This window comes from Varanus komodoensis, unplaced genomic scaffold, assembly GCF_004798865.1.
Source record: "Varanus komodoensis strain SLA01 unplaced genomic scaffold, ASM479886v1 scaffold1, whole genome shotgun sequence".
In the NCBI taxonomy this organism is placed as follows: Eukaryota; Metazoa; Chordata; class Lepidosauria; order Squamata; family Varanidae; genus Varanus; species Varanus komodoensis.
In genome coordinates, this window is record NW_025335268.1 from 129,888,875 (window position 1) to 129,913,211 (window position 24,337).

The following is a 24,337-nucleotide window of genomic DNA, read 5'->3' on the forward strand; positions in this document are numbered from 1 at the left end:
AATAATCCTGATGATATCAGGCTGTGTTCCAACTCTACTCTATATAAATACTAAACATTTTTATAGTGCTTACATTGGTGAACTCCAACCCTGTGAAGGAGACCTGTGAATTGTTTTGCCTACTTAAAAAATTGAGGGAGCCCATCCTCTAACCTACCAGTATGTTTGCTTTCAGGCTGAATAAGGATTTCCTGAAATAGGGAATTGTATGTGTTTTGTTTTTAATTATTCTGTTTGTATAAAGAATTATATGTGCTTTTTTGTCTGCAAAAGTATTGAGTTAACCATATAGGAGGACCTGATCCATCTAAATCTACATCTTCTCCCTGTTCTTCATCTTAAGACTGTGACTAAGGCACTGCAGCATCAATCCAGCTTCTCTGTATACACGCTGCTCCCCATCTGCTGCCGCACACATACTTTATTTACCATTCAGCCTGATTAAGTTCAAAAGAACTCAAAAGCTTGCTTTCTCTTTTGTATCATTCTGGTTGATCTTCATAAAACTATTGGTTGACTGTGGATCTCGGAATTTTCCTCTTCCACTTTGAACTAACACATTGTCCCAAAAAAAAAAAAGAAAAGAAAAGAAAAGAAAAGAAACTTCCAACTCCTGTATTTATTTAATTATTTATTTATTTAAAACTTTTATATGCCGTCACCACATGCCTTGGCATCTCGGGACAGCTCACAACACATACAATTAGAAACAATAAAACAATAACAAATTCCATAAAAGATTATATAAAAACAAAAAAGAGTAACTGTTAACGATAAAATATTAGTTTTTAAAATAGCAATTAAATAAAAAGGTTTTAACCTGGCGCCGAAAAGTATATAAAGTTGGTGCCAGGTGCACCTCTCCAAGGAGTACATTCCATAATCTGGGCACCACTGCAGAGAAGGCCCTGCCTCCGGGTAGATGTTCTTTTTATCTCCTTTAAAGAGGGTTCCCGGAGCAGAGCCTCTCCCGCAGATCTTAAGGGGCATGAGGGCATTTATTTATTTATTAAAACATTTCTATGCCGCCCCTTGCCAAGGCCTCGGGGCAGCTTACAACATCATGTAAGGGAAGAGGCGCTCCTTCAGGTATCCTGGTCCCAAGCTGTTCAGGGCTTTATAGGTTAAAACCAGCACCTTGAATTGAGCCCAGACTTCAACTGGAAGCCAGTGTAGCTGGTAGAGGACTGGCGTTATATGAGAATAATAACCAGTCCCCTTCAGCAGCCTGGCAGCTGTGTTCTGTACCAGCTGAAGTATCCAGACCATTTTCAAGGGCAGCCCCACATAGAGCGCACTACAGTATTAGCTTTGGGAAGCATCTGAACTGCATATAAAAATGCAAGGTATGGCCCGGGCTTTGTTGTCCGAAATCTCTTTATTTCTGTAGTTCCATGGTGAGTACGGATACTTATACATCCGTAAGTATGTGCATCATCCATACAACAAAGAGGGTGATCAAATTGTTTGGTTTAGCAGGTATAAGCAAGGAAATCCCCGAAGTAGAAGAAGAGGAGAGACAAAAAGAGCCCATGAAACTGAGACCTGGCCATAGAATTCTGAGTGTCTGGTGGGAGAAACAGAAAACTGGAGGAGAATGGATTTTTAAATATATAGTTTTGATCGTTTATTTAAAATTAGTGCATGGGACCATTTAAATTTATTTGCAAATAAATGTATACAAACAAGACTGTATACTCATAACAGTACAAGGATAACAATTGCAAACAGTGCTCAGTGAACAAAGACAAGGATCATCATTTGCAAGATTCTTTGGGCTGATTTTTAAAACTATATTAAAAATATTGTAACCTTCTAGATAATGTGCACATTATCTGCTTCCAGGCAATTGAGAAAAAGAACCGCATCTGAATGACTAGGACTGAATGCTAAAATTGGCTGAATGCATTTTAGTCTAGCATGTTAATCAACACTGCAATAAAATGTTATATATCTACGTATAATGTATCCAGGAATTATATGCATCCATTTAACTATCCCGATAATCACTAGAACAGAATCTTAAAGCAGGTATAGCCCTCCATATCAGCTTTCTAACAACTGTTACTACATCACATTAAACCATTCTGATGTGAAAGCCACATGGTACATGGGGTAGTTAAATTGTGTAGCTACTGAATGCTTCCCAATATATTAGAAATGTCAGCTGCTGGACCAAAGGTGAGCAAGTGGAGTTATCTAGTGCCAGCTGGTTCTCCCTGTCTGTATCTTGAGTTAAGAACATAAGGAGAACAGTGCTGGATCAGACCAGTGGTCCATCTAACCCAGCATTCTGTTCATGCTGGAGCCGGCCACAGGATACCACAAGCAGGATACGAATGCAATAGTACCCTCCTGCCCAGGTTCCCCAGCAACTGTTGCGCTTAGGCATACTGCCTCTGGTAACTGGATGCTGCCTCAATCTGTCTAATAAAAGATACTTTGTAAACACAAATGTTGATGAAAAATCAGGCATGCAGAATAACGGAGGAACACCTTTTTCCACTGTGATGCACAAGAACCAATAAGCCTAAGATAGGCAGATACACTGACTGAATCCCACAAAGAGGTACAGCCAGTAAGATAGCCTCAGCTTCTATAAAATGCCTGTTAGGCACATAATTCTTCCTCCAGATTTAAAGCGCACCTTCCATGCAGTTTGGAAGTCCCAGAATATTCTTCGAGAAACCCTCCTACAATTTTTAAGTCTGTCAAGTATACCAGAGGGATGCACTTCTAAAAATCACCTTACCCTAGTAATCCTTGATAGGAATGGGAAATAAGATGCCTCCTTTGGCATAATAGAAGTGAAGGATGATGCACAGTGACTGGCCCTAGCTAATAGATATTCCATATGAGTAGGAAAGAATGAAGATACAAGCCTGAGTATGCATATATCTTCTCCATTCAACTGCCACTTTGGTTTCCTTTGCTTAGTGAGCAGCATAGAAATAATAGCACCACCACCAGCAGCAATAGTAGTAACGACCACACACAGAACATAGGTGCACATGTGTTTATATTTTGTTGCTTCTTCTAGCAGCAGTTGTACATTTTATACAAAACAGAAGCTAGTTACTTACAATAATTACATCATGGAAAGCAAGCAAGTTTACTATGCTTTTGCTTTGGATTACCTTCATTCCAATTTCTGCCACTGTAGTTATAAGCAAGGCCATTACCCAATTAATTGTTTTCACTCCACTTTCTAGTCAGTGAAGTATAGTGATTTTATGTTGAAATGTTTGTTCTTGCTAGGAGAGAAAGCAAGAATATTTGCTTGACTTCCTCATACAATGGACAGAATACTTGGTAATGAGAAAGATCCTCTGCCTCGCGCAAAACAAAGTCCTAGGCTTTTTTTCCCACTTCCATTTGCAAATGTTATTGATTTTCAGGCTGACAGTGCAATACCACAATTTATCAGCCCTAATATTTGAATTGTGCTTGGATCCATTAGCAATAACAATTAGGGAATACTAGATGAGTAAAAGTGTGAAAATGAAAAATGAATGCAAAATAAGATGGTATTGGCACTATTCAGACTTAAATTATTGAAATTATCAAGGGGCCACTGGTATTGTGTGGGCTAATACTACCCCTTGACAACAAAACTAATCCTGGCAACATGCCCCCATCCAACATGTGAGTTACTTTGTCAGAGATGATCTACTCCGATCCTCAAAGGATTTTCTCCATGGGGACTGGAACCCTTATCAGTCAGGGATCTCTTGTCCTGGAGAAAACTCTGTGTGTAGAGAAATGGATGCCTTCAAACTGAGCTGATCCCATGCTGCCTAGTGGACACTGTCAGAGTATGCATCATCTTTGAGGGCATCATGGTCCCACACATTCCTTTTGGCCCCTTCACCTGTTCAGTACCCATGGGTATGATACACCTTAATATAAGGCAAAAATGGTGACTGTTAGTGATTTAATGCAGTCTGTGAGCTCTATGGAACTGGAGCTACTTCTATACCATATGATTAATAAGATTTTAAGTGCTTTGCACAGGAACATTGAAATCTCATTTAAAATGCATTATTAAAACAAGTCTGGTTACAATAGCAATACAGGACAGTGAAAAGATCAGCACTGCCAACAGTGTCTTATTTGGAGAATGGGAAAGCAAAATATAAGAATATGCAGTGATATCAAAATTTTTGAGCTATATTTATATAAGGGAAGCAAGACTTTTGTCCAAAACTGAATAATGTATACTAGATACTGGAAAAACAAACCACACACAGATCAAGTGATAGGACACGTGTTTTTTATTATTACTTCTATGAAGAAATCTGAGTGTTGAGAAGATCATGGGTTTTTCTTTTCAAGTTTTTTACTGTATTGATAGATGGCATTGTATAAATAATCCAGAAGAATGCACTTTTTAAAAAATTACATAAACCTTAAAAATGCATCTGAAATCTACCTCATCCTCTCCTGTTGAACATCAGTCCCTCCTTAACACATTGTAATCTGATACCAAATGCTCTGTTAAAGAACTGTTTTAAAAAGTTTGGAAGAGGAGTAAGTGGCTAAAGTAGAATCACAAGCAGTTATTTTCTACATTGTGCAAGGACCCTGCAGCAAGTCATTTCGCTTCCAACTACCAATGGCCTATCATGTTGCTTTTAATGCAGTTGCTCTTTAAAATAGCTTTCCTTTGAAAATTTGATTCTTTGTAAGCTACCCTGGGGACGAGCAGGTTGTAAGTCTCTAAAAAGTCCTAATAACTAGATATGTCTTGCCTTACGTTCATATCAGTTTGCTGGCATTAGGGATCAAGGACAAGGCACCTTTCTTCAGTCTGTCCATCCTTACCAATGCTAGGCTGCAACTGACGAAACTTATCAGGTTTAGCACATTTCATCAGGTTTAGCCACATTTTGTTTTCTTTCTGCTAATGGCCCTTGGGCAGTGGGAACAACAAAGCATGCAAGGAAAATCTAAAATGACCAACAGAAAAGCAAACAGTTTTCTAACCAGGCACAAAGAGTTCCAACAGTGTCACCTTTAGACTTGGCACAGGCTGATGGTACAAGCTGGAAAGGGTGTGTGTCAGAGGCCCCAACAGTCTATGCAGAAGGAATTTTAAGTTTAGCCGGCTGAGTGGAGCTCCTGTTGTCCCAGCCCCATATGGAAAAGCTTGAAATATCATCAATTCACAGTGGTCAAAGCCCTTGGGGGTCCTTCTAAGAACAACACCTTTGCTGCAGTGGGACTAACATTGAATGTGTGAAACTGGAGAGATTCTCCTTCTCTACAAAATCCCAGCATGAACCTAGAAAAGCAATGAAGATTCTCTAGGTTTCTGGTTTTGGTTATACGGTAAGGAAAGCTATCTCCATCTTTTCTCTCTCTTCACAGAAAAGCTGTAAAGGTAAATGTCATTGATATTGTGAGTTCAGGGTGGCCAGCAAATAATACAGATAGAAGCAAGGCACATTCTGATTTTCCATTGAGGAAAGGAAGTAAACAATAGATGAAAAGAACAGAGCAGAAAATAAACTGAGTTTTTTTGTGGAGCTTAGTCTTCAGAACTGAACAGAAATGTTAACACTTACCAAAGTAATTAAAAGTTGTGATTCAAGCAAAGCAAAGAGAGATTCTGGCCCCTTTCCCCAGGAGATCAAAGCATGTTTTTGGCAGAGGCAGTGTTTAAATATATTTATAAAAGGAGCAGGACTCATCAGAGGCAGCAGCAGTGTCTGCAATTTCCCTTTTAATTTGCTTTGATATTGTATGCAGCCTCATTAAGCTCAGAGTTTCAGGGCCTGCCATAATCCATATGAAAAGTGGAGCAGAATCAAACAGGTCTCTGCAGTGTTCGCCAAGGGTTTGCCTTCATCTCTAATAAATACCCCGATGAAGGCGGTTAGGGAGCAGGTACCTAGTACGGTTGATACTGTGAAGCTGTCTGTTCGCCCAGGCACTGACTTTTCACTTTATCACTGACTGAGTGGGCTGGTTATTTTTTTCTTTGTTGAGAAAATGTTCTAAATCCTTGAACGATTGTATCTCTTCCTCCTGCTTTCTTCTTTGCACCTTTTCCAGCTCCTCTTTTCTGATAGCCTTTCTGAAGCCAGGCAACCTGAATTCTACACAGTGTAGTGGGCACATGATCATTTGTATATAATGGCATGATGTACTCGTTTCCTCTTTCCCAGTAGTCTCTTTAACTAAATCTGCCTTGTTTACATTGGCACTGGCAATCTGCGCTGCCATTTTTTATTAGTCTTTCATTTTGAAGGATTTCCCCAGTAACTGACTATCGAGATATATGTGAAGCTTAATCTTGTTCCCAATATATGTTGCAATACACGTGTGAGATGCACATTCAGGACACCAAGCTTCAGGGTATGTCTAGATCGGCAGTTTTTGAGCAGTCTACTTCGAAACGTGATGCGAGGTCGGGGTATGCTGACCATCCTATGACTCGCAGGTCTTTGTTCTGCCTTAGCATGCTGCCTCTATTTATTTCCACAGAAGCCTGGACTTAATTTAACATGGAGCAAGCATTCCTGCAATTGACTAGGGCTAAAAGGAAACAGTACCCCCCTTCCCGCCCCAATTTGTAGATGATAAACTTGGACAGGTCATTTTTATGGATGTTAGGATGTATGATTTGGGTCCCCATTGCTGCTTAACAGTGTGAGCCAGGAAATATTGATGCTTCTCAGTAATTTGCCTGTTGTTTTTTATCCCTGAGATGAATTGCTCAGTGCAGGCTGTTGCCTGGATCCATGCAGTGTGCACAAGTTCATCAGACAAGGAACAAATGAGACAACTGTCCGAGTTGAGATCATAAAATCCATGTTTACCATTGGAAGTAGATCTCTGCTGGTGGGCTTATCAGCAGTAAGCCAGGCCCCAGGTGGGCGGAGGGTGTGCCTTAGGCAGCTAAGCATTGCATTTTAGTTTGCTCAAAAGTCCACCTGCTGATATTTGGCCTTTTCATGCTCATGTATTCCATGTCCTCCGAAAAATAAAATAGAACAAATGCAGCTGGAAGGGGGATTGATGCAGAACGGCATCCGGTTTGGGCCTGTGATAAAACCTGTTTTTCTGTACCTAACAATGGTCCATCCACTTTCATTTAATCTGCCCTTTTTATTGTACTATCATTAGAGGGATAATGGAATGCGTTCCCACTGATTTAAGGTTTTGTTGTCCCTGCACAACTCAGCATTGCTCTGCCCCCTTTTCTATGGGATAAGTAGGCCATGGCAATCTTTGCAAATTGGAATCCTACAGAGCAATTCTGCTGAACTTCTTTCTACCCAAGGGTCAAATACAACTTCAACGAAGGTCTGAGGAGCTGCCTTCCAGGGGTGGGTGGGGCTGAAATCAAATCAGGGTCTTAAGAAAGGTAAAGAAGCCATGGGCAGCATGGTTGAAATGCCATCATAATAGGTCTTCAAGCTCTTACTCTCAGTAACTACCCCCACTAAGAGAGAGCCTTTTTGAATGTGAAAAATGTGCAGAAGCCAGGAAATCACCAAGTGACCAGTGGCTGGGGGAGTGAGGGTGGGCCCTGCCAAGGAGTGTGCAACTGGACTGGGGCCTGAGGAGGGCCAGCTTTGTCCTGCAAGCCCGAGATTCTGCATCCCTGGCTTTAGATGAATGAGAATGCTGGAGTCTTATACAGATCATGAAAACCAATCTATTTGGAAATTTGTGAGGGGAAATTGCAACTAGTAGTACAGTTTCTGAAAGCAGTATCAGCATAAGCCCCAGAATCTAACAAATGCAGAGTCCAGTACCCTATACCTTTTAAGCATTAATTTTACAATATAAAATACAATTTTAAAAACTTTACAATTAAAATAAAAACATGCAACATTAAACATACAGTTGAACTAATTCATAAAACCCCTGTGTACCCCATCACCATGACCATTGGATATATGTTGAGAACTCATTCAAAAATTAATTTAAGAAATATCCCCCTTCCAGAATTGCAGTGACTCTAGTGAAGGTTCAAATCCTTTCCCTTTTTTTAAACACATGTTCAATAAATTCACCCCAAATCTCATTAAAAATTCCCTTTTCTCACTTTAATATCACGTTAATTTATCGTTAATAGCTGTATTCCAGACTTCTCTATACCAATCACAAGACTGATAATCATATGTATCTTATGTAGCAACTACATAACTGCTTAGACCTTAAGATCATGGTCAGAGACCCTATTCTGGATACCCCCAACTAAAGAAATGAGGTGGGCAGCTGCTAAGGAGAGATGCTTTTCAGTGGTGGTACCATAGTTGTGGAATGCCCTCCCAAGAGAGGCTTCTTCGGCCTAAAATTGTATTCTTTTCAGGGCCAGGTAAAGACATTTATTCTCCCAGGCATTTTAGTCCTTCAGTCGTTCTTTCAAGGAAAGAAAGGAAAGTGCTTTTTTAATTTAAGAAATGTGCACTGATGCTGGCTTTTAATTTGCTTTCATTCCATTTTAACTTTAATGAAGTTTCATTACATTATTGTATTCCATTGTTTTATGTCTCGTTTTGTGAATCACCCACAGAGCTTCAGCTCGTGGGTGATAATAGAAATTTAGTAAACAAGCAAACAAATGCTTGGAAATTTTAAAAACATAGGGTTTTTTTCTGCTTCTTTTTTCCCCAACATGAACAACATTATGTACTTCTGCAAAATGACTTAGCACTGCCAAATTTAGCTGTGTTTGATTATATTTTATGTTTGACACTTTTGTGTCTAAATTTGGTGCCTTTGTAAAAACATCCAATTTCTGCCATATGGAAGTGTGAGGAATAGACAAGGAAGCTTGACTGAGGTCTCAGTAATTGATGCAACTCTGCTCAGAAAACTGATTTAGCGTTCTTTATTTGTATATTTCTCCTAGAAATAATGTCATTGAAAATTCTCTGAATCTTATTTCATGGGTGTCTGAGTGACCTGTACTGAACTTGGGAACTTGTCTGCTAAACCTCTGTCTGGGTCTTGCAGCTGATGAGCTTCCTAGCAATCAGATATTAATTTACAGCCCTATCAGCTTTAAGGGGATTTGGGCCAGGAAATGGGTAATAAGCAGGAAGAGCTTGAAGCTCTCCTGGGAATAGGAGGGTATGATCTGGTGGGAATCACAGAAACTTGGTGGGATGAAAGGCAAGTCTGGAATGTGAACACAGAAGGGTATCACCTTTTTAGAAAGGGCAGGAAGGGAAAGAGAGGTGGGGGTGTGGCTTTATACATCAGGGAAGGGATAGGATGCAGTGAGATAGAATGCAGCACAGATGGGGATTCGGTAGAGGCAGTCTGGGTGAAACTTAGGGGTTTTGACAGGGAAAGAGATCTGACAGTGGGGGTATGTTATCACCCTCCAGGTCAACTTGAGACCCTGGATGATGTCCTGACAGGCTGGATTCTAAGGATATCTCGGGGGAGAGACACAGTAGTTATGGGAGATTTCAATCTCCCGGATATTACTTGGGAGACTCACTGGGCGGTGACAGCCAGGTCACGTCGCTTCCTAGAAGCTATTGAGGGAGCGTTTTTCACACAGAGGGTCCTAGAGGCAACAAGGGGGGGAAACATCCTTTACTTGGTCTTGACCAATAGGGAGGAGATGATAGATGAAGTACAGATTAGGGGAGCTGTGGATGCGAGTGATCACTCCATCCTTTGCTTTGAGATCAGGGGACTGCGGACGGGCAGCAGGTCGAGCACTAGAAGCTGGGACTTCAAGAGGGCCAACTTTGGCCAACTGAAGGCCAGACTGGGGAAAGTCTCCTGGGATACGAGTTGAGGAAGGATGGATAGCACTCAAAAGGGAGGTTTTGGATGCGCAAGCCTTGACGATACCTCTAGTCAGTAAGGTGGGGAGGCAGAGGAGAGTGCTGCCATGGATGCGAAAGGAGGTGGTTAGAGGGATTAGACGAAAGAGGAACCTCCGTAGGAAATGGGTACTGGGGGAAATAGACAAAAGGGTATACCGGGAGGAGGAGGCCCGTTGCAGAAGGATTCTTCGCAAGGCTAAGGCTGATTACGAGCTGAGACGTGCCAAGAATATCAAGAGCAATAAAAAGGGCTTCTTTCAGCATGTAAATAGGAAGAGGAAGGGGAGACAAGTGGTGGGACCACTAAATAAGGAGGAAGGAGATCCAATGACTTATATGAGGGAACAGGCACAGATGCTAAATGACTATTTTGCCTCTGTGTTCTCCCAAAGCAGGACGGGGGATATCTGCATAGGAGATTAAATGAGGCTGGGGACTTAGGGGCACAGATTAGAGTCACCCCCCCTTGAAGTCGAGGGGCTCCTCAGGGCATTGGACATTACAAAGGCGCCAGGCCCTGACGGGTTACACCCGAGAGTACTTAGTGAGTTGGCAGGTGTTCTCTCACACCCGCTGGCCTCCATTTTTGAGACCTCGTGGAGAACGGGTGAAGTTCCAGAGGACTGGAGGGTGGCGTCAGTGGTCCCAATTTTCAAAAAGGGTAGTAGAAAGGACATGGGGAATTATAGACCTGTTAGCCTTACATCCATTGTAGGAAAAACAATGGAAAGGCTCATAATAGAGAGAGATCTAGTGATGCTAGATAGGGAAGGGAGGCTGACAGCCACACAACACAGCTTCCGCAAAAACAGGTCCTGCCAGACAAACCTTGTGGAATTCTATGACAAGGTTTCGAGATGGCTAGATGGGGGGGATGCAGTGGATGTGGTGTACCTGGATTTCAGCAAGGCCTTTGACAAAGTGCCCCATGATATCCTGGTGGAGAAATTGAAGAGTTTTGGGATACACCAAAGCACTGTCCGGTGGATTAGGGCATGGTTGACTGACCGAAAGCAGAAGGTAACCATTAGTGGGGAATCATCGGGATGGCGGCCATTGACAAGCAGGGTCCTCCAGGGCTCTGTCCTGGGGCCGATTCTGTTTAATCTTTTCATTAACGACATGGAAGAAGGGGTGAACAGTCTGCTGATCAAATTCACAGACGACACTAAAACTGGAGCAGTGGCCACAACTGAGGAGCAGATACTCCAGATCCAAAAGGATCTGGACAGACTATGGAAGTGGGCAGGAGACAATAGGATGGCGTTCAATGTGGATAAGTGCAAGGTCTTGCACTTGGGGCATAGGAATAGCTGTCATAAGTACAGGTTAGGTGATAAGTGGCTGGAGAGCAGCACTTGTGAAAGGGACCTCGGGGTACTGGTTGACTGCAGGCTAAACAAGAGTCAGCAGTGTGATGCGGTGGCCAAGAGGGCGAACGCCACCCTTGGTTGCATAGCCAGAAGTGTGGCTTCTAGATCAAGAGAGGTATTACTACCACTCTACACGACCCTAGTGCGCCCGCAACTGGAGTATTGTGTTCAGTTTTGGACCCCTCATTACAGAAAGGATATAGCCAGGTTGGAGTCAGTGCGGCGTAGGGCCGCAAGGTTAGTGGCCAGTTTGCAGGGGATGCCGTATGAGGCGAGACTGAGGGAACTGGGTCTCTTCAGCCTGGAGAAGAGGAGACTCAGAGGGGATATGTTGGCAACATACAGGTATGTGAGGGGATGTCACACGGAGATGGGTAGAGACCTGTTCTCCCCTGCAGAGAAAGGCAGGATGCGCTCCAACGGAGCAAAGCTCAGGGAACCAAGGTTCCATTTGGATGCCAGGAAGCACTTCCTGACAGTCAGGACCCCGAGGGTGTGGAATGGGCTTCCACGGGAGGGCATTGAGGCCCCATCGGTGAGGGTGTTCAAGGATAGACTGGACATGCACATGGTGGGCATGTCATGAGCGGAGCTGGCTGGTGCCAGAGGTCAGACTAGATGGCCGGGGAGACCCCTTCTGACTCGCTCTGTTTTCTACATTTCTAAGTGTAAAAAGAAGGACCATGGCCCAGAGAAAATAGTAACATGTAGGGTTCCAAGCCAGATTTGTTCAGATTTCATTTTCCATTTGTGACTCAACAGCACTTCAGAACTCTAAGCTCAAGAGATCACTTAAACGTCTTAGAGGGTCATTTTTCTGAGTGCAACAACCAACTAGCAGGTAGGCATTTATTGTATATCCTCTCCAAGGTGCTCATTTGACAGCCACCATTTTTGTGTCCCCTGACTAGAATTGAAAGGCCTTTGCTATGGCATCAATAAGTGGTACTCATGAATGGTCCTGACCGTAACATTTGGACAAAAGATAAGACTTCTGCAAGTATAGGGTTATTATTAATTAGTAATAGAATCTGAATTAATAATGCAAGAAGGTAATGCAAATAGCCAAGGAGCTGCAAGTTACAACATTAAGATGAAAGACAGCACTTAACAAAACCCCTCTTCCCATTTTGGGATACTCATTCAGTTTTCCCCAGATGTCTTTAAGTGGATAAATTATTTACCATATTAAGCCGCAAAGTAGTATTAACTGATTTAAACCATCAGAAATAATGGAGTAAAGATTGAAACAATTTATAGCCCATACCTGTGTATGTTGTCTCAAAATGAGCATCCTCCCAGGTAACTTTGCATCAGATTGCAGTCTTTTTAGGAAATGTACTTTATCAGACAGCATAGGATTAGAGCAGACCCATCCTTGACTTGGTTGCTCCTTGTTAATCTCAACAGTGGGCTCCAGATGTTCCAACTCTTGCAAATGTGTGCAGTCCTCTGGCCAATTTCTGTGTGCTTTCCTTTTTCAGCAGATATGGCACAGGGACATCTGCACCTGAGTCAACTGAATAGGGACATCCGAGCGCAGCCCACTTCTGTTTCGCCTTCAGAAGGCCTGTCTCCAACAGCTGTACGTTACCGAAATGGCAACCAGCGCCGTTTCTCGATGGAGGTAAAGTGTGAGGGGACCTGTATCCTCAAGGGCAGCTGGAGATGCTGGGAATTGCAGCCCAGGACAATTGGACAGTTCCAATTTGGGGAATGTTGCTAGATGGAATGATAGAAACAATGGTATGGAGCTCTGGAAGACTAACATTTTAAATGCATCATTATGTTCACAGTTTAAATATCAGGCCCAATAAGGAAGCTGGCTTCAAGAATGATGATTGTTGTTGAGGAAGAACTATAAGAAACATCTTTAAATATATGCAGAATAGCACGGTTTCTCCATGGAGAACCATCTACTGTTTTCTATACATTCATGGGTAATGACTGTGGGCCGCCTAGAGATGCCATGGCACGATAGGTGGCATATAAATGTAGCAACAACAACAACAAGGGAATGGCTTCTCTGTGTGAGGGCCACGAGCACTGCTTCCAACAAAAATGAGCCGCAGCTCTGACAGAGAAAATAAGCCATACCTCATGGTACAAGTGCTTGAATCCATGCGTTTATGAGATTACATACTTATCCTTTAGGCCCAATTCAGACCAGTTTCCCCTTCTTCCACCTTATTGCCAATTTGAGTTGAACTGAACATTGGTTTGGAGATTCAAGTCAATTAAAGCAGAGTGAGACAGTTGTCTTTAATTGTATGAGTTCTTTCTCTGCTTTGATTCCTGCCCTTCAGTCTAAAATGCAAGAACCACACTGGGTCCTTGCTTGCAGCAAAATGAACAAGACGGGACATGCACTGAGACATGTGGCATTGGATCTGTGCCTGAGGCTTAGGAGTAAGGGTGGCCAGATGCACAAGACAGTGGGGCTCCTGCACCCTTAATGACTGTATAGAAGAAAGCATTTCAGCAGATGTGACTGATTTGGCAAGCTACACCTGCAAAAATAACCACTTCGGTGCAAGTATTGAATGTGCAGGAGCCCAGTCAGACCTTTTTTGCCCCTGGCCACCATGGTTAGGAGGCCTCATGGACTAACTTTGTGTTGCTCTTCTTCATAGGACGTCAGCAAACGCCTCTCTCTGCCCATGGATATTCAGCTGCCTCCAGAGTTCCTCCAGAAACTTGAGATGGAAAGTCCAGAGATTTCGAGGCCTCTTAGCAGGATGTCTCGACGGGCTTCTCTTGTGAGTCCCAGGGGCTTCAGAAAACACAGCTCTGTGTAGCCCTTGCAGCCATGCATTTTTGCATACAACTGTCTGAAAATCCCCAAGTGAAAATGACCTGAAGCAGGGGAGAACCTCCTACAGTATTTAAAACTACATTGGAAATGTTGTCTATTAAACTATTCCAGTGTAGTCCAGAAAGTCACTTTTTAATTACAAGAGTTGGAGTTAGGAAACTTAGAATTCTAAGAGAGAAAGGAGAATGAAACATTATATCAAAGGGTTTCACATGTACCTGTGCAACTTATTCTGTCTCCTGAATAAAATATTCACAGTTGAAGCAGCTGTCCTATAAATATTTAAGAGCTCATAAATTATCAATATATATTATTTTTCAACTCACAGAAGTAGCACTGCTACTTTTGTGGGACATCCGGTTTGCGTTTTTGTAAGCCTTATTACCATTTTCACAAAAATGGAAGAATTCTCACTTCAAAGTGTGGAAAATGGATGTTTCATCATCCTGCTATGGTTATGGCTGTGCAGTCTGTCCCTTGCTGCTGGGTTTTGCTTATGGTTGACCATGCAGCTCCAGTGCAGTTATGTGGTCATTAACACTCTTGGTATAAGCACAGTAATGAGTTGTCTCTCAGCTTAGAGGCCTTTAAACTGAAACTAGGTTCTTGAAAGTCCTTCACCTGTAGTTTCTTTCTAAGCTGAGGGGAGAAAGGCCCATTTGCCTTCTATGTAGAGTTCAGGCATCATTTCTGATGTATGAAAAGCACACGGCACCCCAGGGATAAGTATTACCAGGAAATAAGATAATAGACCCGCTTCCAGATGAGGCTTTTATCAGGCCATCATGCATGGGTTTTTATTGTAATATGAGGGGATGTCAGGATGACATCATCTTCTATTTGTTAGCCTTGTGTGTTTTCCCATTTTTTCTTACCACAAAAAAATCCATTAAGGATGGGAGAACAAAACAACTACCTTTTGAATGGTAGCACTAGGAGCTGTCCATCTCAGAGTACCATTGGACTGGTGTTTGAAGTTGAATTCTGTGGGTCTTGCTTCCAGGTAAAACATGTTTGGGAAGTGCTAAACTACATGTTTTGCTAAGCACACTTTAAATAGTGTAATTGATTGCTCTGTTTCTTCCTCCCAATCTTCCACAACTTGGTATACTCTAGATGTGTTGGACTGCAACTCTCATCAGTCCCGTCATTGTAGTCCAAATCTGCAGGTCACCTGGTCAGACAAGGATATTTTAGCAAAAGCAGCTCTGGTCCCTGCCTCCCATCCACCTAGAGCTTCTTTGTGTTTTGGTTGTAAAGGGATTGTGTATTAAATGCTGTGGCCTCAAGTTTGCTTAGCTTTCTCCATCTCCATGCGCAATATATATATGAGCTTGACCTGCTATCTCAAGCTGAAAATGTAGCTTCTGAATTGCTTCAGCTCATTTCAATATGTACCTCTGCCAGTCTGCCACAAAGATGAAATAACGTGCCCTATTTCTTATTCCTTTTCAGTTCCAACCAGTCAGAATTCTCCTCTATTGAGCTGAAGATGAAGTATTTTATAAATTCTTTTGCTACTTTTCTATGAAGGTATCTGGCTCTTTGCCACCACCTAGTGTTGAATAATATTAAATATGCTTCAACACACAATGTATGACCTAAGCAACGTGATTACTTGCAGTGAAGTCTTCTTAGTGCCATACAAGGATTGATCCTGTGACTCACTCACATTTGCAAATGCTATGTGATAACGTCATATGTATGTTTGCTGTGCACAGGGATCAGGTTTATAAAGTTTTTAAAAGGGCTGGCAGGAAAAGTATTTAAAATAGGTATTTGTTAGCATCCTCATATTCAATGGGAAACATTTGTCTGTTTGTCTAGGGCAGTGGTGGCAAACCTATGGCACGCATGGCACAGCAGGCACGCAGAGCCCTCTCTGTCGGCATGTGAGCCAAATTGCCCAGCAGCCAAGCATCAGATAACAGCATACATAGGGGCCATGCGCATGCTCAGAAAGAAGTAGTTTTTAGTTTTTTCTAAACTAAATCCTCAGTTTTCAGGTTTTATTGCAGTGTTGGCACTTGGTCTCTAAAAGATTGCAGTGTATTGCAGTGTTGGGTTGCAGTTTGGGCACTTGGTCTCTAAAAGATTCACCATCACTGGGTTATAGTTAGAAAAACGAGGTGTCCTTGCATGATTTTGATGGTTGGAATGTGTTTAGAAAGGGCAGAAATGTTGAGCTGTGCAGAAAAAGCTACTCAAGGAAAGCTTTTTCAAAATCGCATTATTTTCAATGGAACTTTAGGCCTGTATTAGGGTTAGGGGTGTGCACCAGGGTAGGGTTAGGGTTTGAAAAATGAGGTGTCATGGCATGGTTTTGATGGTTGGAATGTGTTTAGGATGGGCAGAAATGATGAGCTGTGCAGAAAAAGCTATTCAAGGAAGGTGTTTTCAAAATCGCCCCTTTCAATAGTATTTTGCCCCTAGGTTAGGGTTAGGGGTGTGCACCAGGGTAGGGTTAGGGTTAGAAAAACAAGGTGTCCTGTCATGATTTTATGTTTGGCATGTGTTTAGAATGGGCAGAAATGTTGAGCTGTGCAGAAAAAGCTACTCATGGAAGGCTTTTTCAAAACCGCCCTATTTTCAATGGTATTTAACCCTATATTAGGGTTAGGGGTGTGCACCAGGGTAGGGTTAGGCCAGTGGTGGTGAACGCATGGCACGCATGCCACAGCGGGCACGCAGAGCCCTCTCTGTCGGCACGCGAGCCAAGTCGCCCTAGCATTGGCCCAGCAGTCAAGCATTGGATAACAGTGCACTTAGGGTCCATGCCCATGCTCGAAAGGGAGTAGTGGCACCAGTTGTTGATGTAACGAGCTGCAACTCATTAGCCGGGACTCATCCAAGCTTTCGCATGGCCGGTCAGTGCACTGCCAAGGATTTATATATACATTTGCTTAGACTGGCTGTGAGGTGTTTTTTCTAAACTAAAACCTCAGTTTTCAGCTTTTATTGTAGTGTTGGCACTTTGCGATAAATAAGTGGGTTTGGGGTTGCAGTTTGGGAACTTGGTCTCTAAAAGGTTTGCCATCACTGGTCTAGGGGTTATACAAGCCATTGATGGAAGAGGCACAAGATTAACCCGATCACCTTGAGTCATGGGTCAGCTCTGGGGTCCAAAGGCATTATCCAAGCATAGGGAGGAGCCATCTAGGAAGCCAGCAGTGTTTCAGCTGAACAGATCAGAAATAAGAACAATTGGAGGTGTTAGTTTCTGCAACACACCCCAAGTGAAGGCAGCAAGTTGATTTAAAATGTTATATCTTAGCATTATGGGGAGAGTAGCAAGAATCCTTCATTTTCTTCAATCACACAAATGGGGTTTGACTCCCAATGACTTCATTTTTGCAGAAAGCCAATGACTCAGTACATTTACCTATGAGTTTCAAGGAGCTGTCTTGATTTTATTTCCCAGCATATTTTTTCAAGCAAATTTGTCCTCCTACAGATCATCAGTAAACCTGCAATCCTGTACATATTTACCTGGAAGTAAGTCCCACTAAGCCTAGTAGGCTGGCTTGCTGAGGATTGCAGTGTGAGATTCCTAAGAAAGAAAATGTGGTCCTTTGTACTGATGTTTCTTGCTTTTTCATGACAGTCAGACATCGGGTTTGGGAAGATGGAAACCTATGTTAAATTAGAGAAACTTGGAGAGGTAAGAATGTGAAATATTATCGTCCTATATCCCTAAAACTTCATAAATGTATATTGTATCTTTGTGCTTGGGGCTGGGGGCCAGCTTGCTATGTATGGACCAAGCCCTTTTAGGTCTTTAACAGATTTAAAACATGTATCCTGGATTGTGAATTTAACTTTAAAGAAAAGCAAATTTAAATTGTGAATTGAATTTTGTACACAAGTAGGCCACTTGACTCTGTTCAATGACAGAGAGCACAGACACTGGGAGTGTGCTTCCCAAATTTAATGCACTATTTATATTGAAGTGGACTCTAACAAAGAGTGCAGTCTTAAATTGGATCAAGCCCTTCTGCAGATGTTGTTTGGAAGAAGACTTCAGTCAAGTTTTTAAAATTCCAGTTCAGAATGGTTATACAGAGATTTAACCCAGTGCAACAAACTCCTCAGAACTTTTAAAAAATATGATATGGTAGTAATGAGTGGAATGTGTTGCATATTTTCCTTCTTTCCCTTCTTTTTCACAGGGTACTTATGCCACAGTATTTAAAGGGCGCAGCAAGCTCACCAAGAACCTGGTTGCCTTGAAGGAGATCCGGTTAGAACACGAAGAAGGGGCCCCCTGCACAGCTATACGAGAAGGTAGAGTATGGATGGGAGGTAACCAAAACCTAGGGAAATATCGGGCATTTTTATTTGCATACATCCTTGTATTTTTCCTGCCTTATTCAAAAGCATGCATAGGTTATTCTGTGATTCCTAATATGAACATTACTGTTTAGTACTCAAATGTTTAGTACTCACAGAGGTGGAGAGCTATCAAAGCAATCAAGCAACAGTAAGTATGAGAATAAATGATACTAAAAACTACTGGGCAGCAGGATAGTCAGTTAATCAGCAGCATCCTCTCTCTGTTTCTCTGCGCCAACAATAGAGGCAGGCTTTCCACTCCTGTTCCTGAGCAAAATTTTGGATGATGGAGAGGGACATCTGATAGCCACTGCAACTCCCACCCCCAACTTGCCATGGTGCCATCCCAAATACCCAAGCAAATACAGGCCCACCCTCCCTCATCCACAGTCAAATCTTTAATGAGCACAGTTTTGTTTCAAGCTGACCTATCTTTTAACAAACCAGAGAGTTCCTCAGCAGATGCGTAACTGGTTATACCAAGGTTGGAGATAGATCCCGTGTTGGGAACAGAAGTCAAGCATCTATGACTCCGTACCTGGAGTGTGCATGTCTAACCCCCATAACTATGTCGCCTGTTGTCCACAATCACAGAATTAGATGAAGTACCTCCCTGCTTCCCATCTCCTTATTAGGCACATCCTGCTATGCACACATGTGCGCACGCATGCACCCACTCACCCAGTCACACCTCATTGTGACTCACTCCAAGTACACAGCCCTTTCATTCAAAAATCTGGCATATGCATCCCAGCCAGGCCGCTCATTCATAGGACATTATGTTCAGCAAAGGCTCAGCTTTTCAGCATACAGTACAGACACCTCCAGATCCTTGTGGCTGATGCTGCTCTCCCTTTATCTTGCAGTTTCCTTACTGAAGAACCTCAAGCATGCTAACATTGTGACCCTTCATGATATTATCCATACAAAATGCTCCCTCACTCTTGTCTTTGAGTATCTGGTAAGTTTATGGATTTGCTTGGGGGTTTCTTTCTTATGGAGATACTGGCTTGACCAGCAACTCCAGACTTAGTTTTGTGTCAGTGAGGAGTTTGAACTTTTCTACCCTTAGCTGATCAGCAGTATCCGTGCAGAAAATGACATTTCTGTAAAACGCAAACATGGTGTTGACTCATGACAATTACCCATGTAAATGAAATAAATGTAAATACAAATGAAATAAATAATATTCCAGATGTTGTTCCAGGTAATATTTCAATACAATATGCTTAGCATATTTATTTAAAAGTAATTTCCATTTTGTTTTTTTGGACTTACTCCCAGGAAGTATGGCTGTATTTGCCTCTAAATAGCAATGGAAATTCGCATTTTCACAGAATGTAACAAAATGTTGTTTGAATAGTGAGAAAATATGGATTCTCTGCTAGTTAAAAATATCTTGTTTGCCTCTGTAACAGATAGATTAGGTAGGAGGGTGGCTTTGGAGCTCCTGCAACAACTTAGCACTTCTCTACCTGAGACATTTATTGTGTGTTCATGATCCCTCACTTGTGGAAGTTTGCAGGTCCTTTTCATGATGTTGTCATTCTCTAAGACCAATCCAGTATTTCCTGTATTTCTGTGGATCTTTTTAGAGTAAGGAAAATCTGTTCTTTTACAGGATGCTGCCAGTACACACTCAAGAAGCCTTCTGTAATTTTGTAATTCTGCTCTATGCCAGAGAGCCACCTAAGCCTTATTAAAGCACTGGGTTTCAAGTGCAGAGGACCTCAGGCATTACTGTGCCTTCCCTACATAATAAAACAAACCTCTAGAAAGGCTTCATAGCTTTGAGCTGGATATTGCTCTGAGCTTCAGGAAGCACACACTGTTGATTGCAAGTGCACGTCGTGTGTCTGCAGTCTGGGAAATATACCTTGGCTTGAATTTGCTGCTGCCAGAAAAGTGGTGGGTACATTGTTTTTCCAGACAATTTAGAGCCCTTTGGACAATGCTTATCATTGCAGGATAGTGACCTGAAGCAGTACCTGGATAACTGTGGGAACCTGATGAGCATGTACAATGTAAAGGTGAGTGAATAGAGTAGAGTGGATGGGGGCAGGGCATGGCTTTCTCTGTAAAGTAACATCATGTCTTCTCCTGAAAGATGATTTATCATCTTAGAGGAACCTACTCTGTATTTTCAAAGGGATTTTTAAAATAAATCTATTTTTCCATGTTTTCATAAGAATCCTGCCTTTTAAGCATTTCTAACTTCTCACTTTCTCCTCCCTGCCACCGCTGCTGCTACCTTCTTTCCCTGCTACAAGATCTTCATGTTCCAACTGCTACGTGGTTTGTCCTACTGCCACCGGCTTAAGATCCTGCACAGAGACCTCAAACCACAGAATCTGCTCATTAATGGGAAAGGGGAACTGAAACTTGCTGACTTTGGTAAGTTACAGGGTGAGGCAGGCACTGTGGCTTTGGCTGGGTTCAGAGCAGAAAGGTTCCATACCAGTGTTCTGGTCCTTTCTTGTTTACAAATGAGAAAATTGTAAGCAAAATGCTCTGGAGGACATCCACCACTGCCATCCCTGGCTGGCCCTTCAGATATCCACATCTTCATTCATGCTTCTCATTTAAAGTCCATAAATCTGAAGAAGCTGATTTTAACCTTTGAGACCAGACTGCTTACCAAACACAGAATTTCCTTCCACACAGCTTTTACTCTTTTACACCGATGCTGAGACCATGAGAAATATTTTTCCCCCACAAGGATTTTTAGGCTGTTTAGCTTGGAATAAGCCCCATTTACTGCAACAAGGCTGACTTTCAAGTAGACATGTCAAATATTGCACTGCTAGGGCACCATCCAATGTGGTTAGCCAAAAACATCCAAACTCAGAGGTTTACAGGCATCCAGTAGAAGGCTGAAAGATCACACAGGCAAGCACTCTTCCCACCCTCCACAACTTTTACATTTTGACCATCTAAGTGTTTTACTCTGGCTCACAAGGAGAGGAGCCAGAGGCATTACCAGGCCCCCTCTTGGGATGGTGGTGCCTTTTATCTCACCTTCTTGACTCGCAGACTGCCCTCCCTCCACACTGGCTGTGAGGTTGCACTTGTGGTTTTGGGGCTGCAGCTGGTGAAGAAAACCACACCACCTACAAGAATGGAGGGAGGTGCATTCTGAGGTCAGAGCCCCATATCAGACCTCAAAACTCATTTCTAAGATCAGAGTTGAACTCCAGGCTGTCCTGTGGCCATCTAGATAGTATCTACCATTCATAGTGACTTCCTTTCTCGAGTATTCTGATCCTGCACAGTTTGCACCTGTGTGTCTACCAGCAGTCCTACCAGAACATATGACCAACATCAGCCAAGTGCCATTGCTTACCATGTTCTGCAAAGAGGTTTTTAATTTTCCCAAACCCAGGGAACCATTTCCATCCTACCTCTTATTTACAAATACAGTGCAGCACACAACACACGCAACCAGCCACACAATTGTTTTTTCTAAGCTTTGGATGTCAAAATGTAACCCCTTGCACCACGAGCCTCCCATAATCTGCAGCTGGCACTGCCACTGTCCTGTCTTTTGTATCAGACCATTTTTACGTGACTCTTAATATCTTACCTGCATTCGTTTGGTTACCCAGCAAGTCATGATCAAACCGGAAGGCTTACTTACAACTGTGACTGGCTCCACAATCCTAAATATTTTGGCATGGGATGTTAGGTGTTGCAGAGCCAGTGCATTAGTAGTGTTTAAGGGCGCAGGGGTGGCACTTAGAAGAGCTGGGTTCTAGTCCCGGCTTAGCCATGGAGCCAAATGAGTGACACTGGGCCACCCACAAACTCTCAGCCCAGCCTACCCCACAGAGCTTTCGTTGTGGGGATAAGATTGAGAACAGGAGAAGCAGAATAGTGTAACTGCTTTGAGTTTGTTATAAGGAAAAAGCAGGATATAAATCTAATAAATAGGATGTCAAATTAAGTTGGAGCTTTTTGGAAAATGGATGATGATCCCAGTTTGCCTGATGCTGACCTTAACTTGGGTACAATTGGTAGTAGCAAACCTCAGGTTTGTATCTCACTGTCATTGCTTGCTCTTCCAGGACTAGCCAGAGCCAAGTCTGTCCCAACAAAAACCTATTCCAATGAAGTAGTCACATTGTGGTACAGGCCTCCAGATGTCCTGCTAGGATCCACAGAATACTCCACTCCCATCGACATGTGGTGAGCCAAGATCTTGCTTGTGCTTGGTGGGCAGGTACAATGTTTTACCCCAGTAACCTTTTTCTTCTAGAAAATAACAGAGGTCCATCCCATGAAGTGAAAATGGCATAGCCCTCAAAGTTGCGTGGCCTAGAGAGGACAGAAGAGAGCACCTCATAGCTTGTTCTTCCTCTTTCCTTTGCTGATCAGTTCAGAAGGAAGATAAATGAGGGCAGGGTGCTCTTTCTGCTTCCACATTGTGTTCTACTATCACAGTCCAGGTACCAGGAATCATGGAGGCCATTCCCCTCTCTCTGCAGAGGTTGAAGCAATGAGAGAAAGACTGGTAGGTTAGAAGACCATGCAGGGCCTGATTGCTTCTCCTGATTGTATCTCTTCTGGGTCCATTGTGCTTCACGAGCATGTCTCCTTTTAGGGGTGTGGGCTGCATACACTACGAAATGGTCACAGGACGCCCCATGTTCCCAGGATCTACTGTAAAAGAGGAGCTGCACTTAATATTCAGGATGTTAGGTGAGTCCTCCCCATTCTGTTTGTTGGGTTGGGTTGAGATGCAGGAAAGCTATGCAAAGAGTCCAGAATGCATGCTAGTCAGATTAGACAGCACTGTTCTAAGTAACCCATGTGCTTTGACCCTTAGTGATAGAAGGTGAATTTCTGTGTATTTAGCTATGGATGAGATTTTCAGGATTCTAAATTCCATTCCAAATACTAGATTCCATCTGTGATCCACCCTGTAAGCATATTGTAAATGCACTTAGCCTCTGTTGTCACACCTAAACCTTGCTTCTTTCCTTAGGAACCCCTACAGAAGAAACCTGGCCTGGCATCACAGCCAATGAGGAATTCAAGGCTTACAATTTCACACAGTATCAAGCCCAGCCCCTGATAAACCATGTGCCCAGGTAAGTTAATCATCCTGCAAGGGAGGACAAACTGCCTTTTTATGGGTTCCTTCTGTTGCTGGAGAAGGAAGGGAGAAAAGCACTGGTCTTTCTGGCAGTGCTGGCTGGGAATGACAGGACATGTAGTCCAACATATCTACAGAAATAGAAACAGGGAACCAATGATTAAAGGTTCAATGTCAATCTGATGAATGGTATGTCAATAATCAGCTTTGACATCAACACATGCACAAAATTCTTCCCAATGTGCACCATCTCCATCCCTCTATTTCCAGTTGAATAGGGAGGCCTGTAAAAATTTTTCCCTTCTTTATACTGGTCTTTCTGAGGTTGCCACTAGATGGCATCAGTGTTGTGTATCTCAGTCCACCAGAGGAAAACAGAGAGTGCTTGACCCTATTCTCTCTGCTCTGCTCCAAGAAACAACTCAGGTTGCCAGTGGTAAAATCGGAATGTACAGATTGTGTTGAACCTGTTCGTTCTGCATTTTTCATAGAATCAGGTGTCTTTTGCTTCATTGCCTGCTTATTGTTGGAATTGTATTTTTTTAGAAATGTACAAGAATTTCATTCACTTGGGTAGCTACATACTTGTGCAAGAGCACATTAGCACAAGTGTCTGTTTGTGAAGATCTCACCAGGACGCTGAATACTGGCCCTCAAGTCTGTGTAATCTTCACAACTGAGCAAAAAAACTGGTCCAATCTGTTGCAGAACCTTCTGGTTAGATTCACAGAAATCCAAACTCATTTGTGAAATCCTCCAACATTACTTCTGTGAACAAATATTTTCTAAAGGATGTGTGGCTTTACTTTGGAGTTGGGGCAGGTCTCACATAGCAGGTTTCTTTCTTCTCTTGCAGACTGGACACAGAAGGAATCGACCTGTTGACAAATCTTCTCCTGGTAGGTGTCCCTGATTAATA

The 24,337-nt window shown here is 42.6% G+C and overlaps 1 protein-coding gene across 5 annotated transcripts in view; it reads left to right on the forward strand.

Moving 5' to 3' along the window:
- The window catches only part of CDK18 (cyclin dependent kinase 18), a 95,631-nt gene that overhangs the window by 60,810 nt on the left and 10,484 nt on the right, over positions 1 to 24,337 (forward strand). For 4 of the 5 annotated variants that reach the window (XM_044445971.1, XM_044445997.1, XM_044445982.1 and 1 more), the window contains exons 3-13: positions 12,661 to 12,803; positions 13,810 to 13,935; positions 17,596 to 17,652; positions 18,161 to 18,275; positions 19,190 to 19,284; positions 20,291 to 20,353; positions 20,594 to 20,717; positions 22,388 to 22,508; positions 22,924 to 23,021; positions 23,308 to 23,413; positions 24,275 to 24,317. In XM_044445971.1, the coding sequence (XP_044301906.1) occupies positions 12,661 to 12,803; positions 13,810 to 13,935; positions 17,596 to 17,652; positions 18,161 to 18,275; positions 19,190 to 19,284; positions 20,291 to 20,353; positions 20,594 to 20,717; positions 22,388 to 22,508; positions 22,924 to 23,021; positions 23,308 to 23,413; positions 24,275 to 24,317 (1,091 nt within the window). The remainder of the gene's footprint in view (positions 1 to 12,660; positions 12,804 to 13,809; positions 13,936 to 17,595; positions 17,653 to 18,160; positions 18,276 to 19,189; positions 19,285 to 20,290; positions 20,354 to 20,593; positions 20,718 to 22,387; positions 22,509 to 22,923; positions 23,022 to 23,307; positions 23,414 to 24,274; positions 24,318 to 24,337) is intronic. The other variant, XM_044446007.1, reaches the window with a different exon arrangement.